General features: G+C 34.9%; 1 protein-coding gene across 1 annotated transcript; it reads left to right on the top strand.

Annotated features, from left to right (window-relative positions):
* Positions 1–275: 275 nt before the first annotated feature.
* Positions 276–2825, top strand: Snx3 (sorting nexin 3). The gene is made up of 3 exons (XM_067769620.1): positions 276–797; positions 1903–1998; positions 2065–2825. The coding sequence occupies exons 1-3, from the start codon at positions 621–623 to the stop codon at positions 2293–2295; spliced, it is 504 nt and encodes a 167-aa protein (XP_067625721.1). The 5' UTR covers positions 276–620; the 3' UTR covers positions 2296–2825.
* The last annotated feature ends 267 nt before the right edge of the window (positions 2826–3092 follow it).

Raw genomic sequence — 3092 nt, forward strand, 5'->3', positions numbered from 1 at the left:
TATGTCACCATTAATTTGCCCTTTAGTTTGATTTACAATGGTCACCGCGTGATATGGCAACACCAAAGAAGAACCGTAGAAGTCAAAACGAAAAAAATTTGTAGTCAATGCCATAGCGGAATGATACAAGGTGGCAGCATGGTGACATACCTACAAACATAAATACAAATTCCATGTACTTTGTTTTTGCAAATTCGATGGACAAATGTCAAAATCGTACTGCACCGGAAGTTGATGTATCAAATCAAATAAAAAAAATTTATAATCAGCTGTTCCATGCTGCCACCTTGTATCGTTGCGGCATGGTCAATGCAAAGGGGCGGATCACGACTCTGACAACGAAAGTGCAATTTAAATGTTAAAAATTCTCGAATAACACAAAAATATTTTTTGGCTTAAATACTGATTGCATTCGCGTTATTGATTTGAATGTTTGCAGCTGCACGACTTTGAAAGTGTTCGAGCACTAAAACTCATAATAAGATTCGCTACTTGTTTGTAAAGCAACTTACATATCTATATCTACGCTACAGTTATATATACATACATATAAGCCGTGCCTCTCCCCACCGGCGTTACAGCTTAGATCTAATTTGTGGTAGAAACAACGAAAAAATAAAATGATGGTTGAATCTGATGGAACTGCTGATGCCACACGCCGCCTCAATGTTAAAAAGCAAACGCTGGACGATGCATATGCGGTTCCAGCTAACTTTTTAGAAATTGATGTTGTCAATCCACTAACAACCATGGCAGCAGGCAAAAAACGATATACGGACTATGAGGTGCGAATGCGGGTAAGTGTCCTTTTAAACTGATTTGCCGTAGTAGCTACATTGAAATAGTGGTAATAGTCTAGTTGGGGGGTCGACTGCTAATACGCGTCAAAAAATATCGAGAGAGGTGTCAAAAGACGCGTATTAATCTCGAGAACAATAATCGAAGGCGGAAAAGAAAAATTTTAACTCGTTCAAAAGATATTAACGAAAAACCGAAAAAAGACCCGCGGGTACTTCCGAAACCGGGGGTGGGATCCATAGTATTTTTGCGCAGACACCTTTCTGCGTTGGCGTTGAAATAATGTATACTGTAACTGCTGGAAAAATGATGATAGTTTAATAAATAAACTCCTGTAAAATAAACCGAAATACCTACCTAATGAAAATGTGTAGAAACAATTTAAAAATACCCCGCATGTGGAACATTACATATGATTTATCATTCATGTGACATGAATAACGAAAAATGTGCAAACAAAACCTCTTATTTACCCAAAAGAAAGTTTCGCTGTTTTTACAGGGTGTCGACAACTTATTCTTGATAATATATATCCAGCGCAATCGGAAGCGCAGTCCATTTTTTGCTAGCGAGTCAATCGTTACGAAAAAATACAAGGGCGGCCGTTATTTGATAAGCGGTCACGCTTTTATTTAAAGGAAAGAACATAGGCTCCATATTACGCCGGCAAGCGAAAGTGATTATCTCTAAGATCGGTTATCTTCAAGACCCTCAGAGGGTTAGGGGCTTAGAATATCTCCGCGGCAGGTATGCCTGTCTTAAGAGGCGACTAAAATACCAAATTGATTCAAGCGGTGCCAGCGCAATATATAGCTTCTCCAACCCAATCGTCCACATCACCTACCCGTGGCGAATCCTGTTTCTTCAAGTTCCTCCCAGATCGAAGTTGAGCTAGAGTGACTCGTTTCCCTACGGAGTGTGCGTTTTGCGATTGTCCTTATCGCTACAACAGCAACATCGGTCGTTCCACATTCGAATGAAATGATAATATGATGACTTCTAGACATACATTTTAATTAAAATACTGTAGACTTAACAATCATTTAACAAAATTTTAAATTATTAAGTTATGTAGTTACAACGCAAATTTATATTTTGTTTTAGACAAATCTGCCAGTATTCAAAGTAAAGGAGTCTAGCGTACGCCGCCGCTACAGCGATTTTGAATGGTTAAGAAATGAATTGGAGCGTGATAGCAAGGTACAAATTTTTTAACACCCAAATCTAAAAACTGTTAATTTAGTTTTAAAACCGTAACTTTATTAGATAGTTGTTCCACCTTTGCCCGGCAAAGCATGGAAACGGCAAATGCCTTTCCGCGGCGACGAAGGTATTTTTGATGAAAACTTTATCGAAGAACGACGTAAAGGATTAGAGGCCTTTATAAACAAAATCGCTGGCCATCCATTAGCTCAAAATGAACGTTGTTTACATATGTTTCTGCAGGAGAATGTCATCGATAAGAACTATGTACCCGGCAAGATTCGCAATACATAAAAGGCAATAAACGTTAATGTCCAAAAAATAAAAAGGGAAATGTATGCCGAAAGAAAAAGGTGGTTGTTACAGTTGCTAGTGTGCACACGTGCTGGGGAGTACAAGTTAAATGAAAAGATGCGAATATACATAAATACATACAAAATTATATGAGTGAAAGATTTAACTGCTCAGTAAAAGGTTTATTTTTTAAAATGTCGGGGTTATATTTGATATATTTGAAAATATAATATTTAATGTATGAATTAAAACACATTCTAATCAACATATACATACATAAACGCATACTTACAAACATGCATACATATATATCTATTTTCGAATTCCAAAACTATTTTATCTTTACTATCAATTTTGCTGCATCCTTTAAATGTGTGAAAATAAAAGATGAATATTACTATAAAGTCTAACAAAATTAATATAAATGTAAGAGTATGTTTAGTATGTAAATGTATATTAAATTTACAAAAATGTAATATATGTACATACATATGTACTTTAAATTAAAAACAATCATTATTTTGACATTATGTTTTGCGAACCATTTCTTTATTATGATGATATGTAAATGTTTATGTAGTTTTTAATGTTACTCCATGAATTGATTGAATAATTGGTGTTCTTAAAGAAACACAGATAGATATATTGCTTTTGTTCCAAGAAAAAAAATGTCTGAGTAAATAAAATTAATAGTTATACTTTTTTGTCAAAAAAAGTCGAACTTATTTATAAGTACAATTCTGAGCGAGTATATGAAACTAAAATGAGATTATTTGCGAAATGTGTCAAATAGATTT

This window comes from Eurosta solidaginis, chromosome 1, assembly GCF_040869045.1.
Source record: "Eurosta solidaginis isolate ZX-2024a chromosome 1, ASM4086904v1, whole genome shotgun sequence".
Taxonomy (NCBI): Eukaryota; Metazoa; Arthropoda; class Insecta; order Diptera; family Tephritidae; genus Eurosta; species Eurosta solidaginis.

Excerpts from the sequence above, each read along its gene's own strand:
- Snx3 (XM_067769620.1), top strand. The coding sequence starts at position 621 with ATGATGGTTGAATCTGATGGAACTGCTGATGCCACACGCCGCCTCAAT. Across the intron at positions 798-1,902 it reads ACTATGAGGTGCGAATGCGG|ACAAATCTGCCAGTATTCAA; the intron begins GTAAGTGTCCTT and ends ATTTTGTTTTAG. Across the intron at positions 1,999-2,064 it reads AATTGGAGCGTGATAGCAAG|ATAGTTGTTCCACCTTTGCC; the intron begins GTACAAATTTTT and ends TAACTTTATTAG.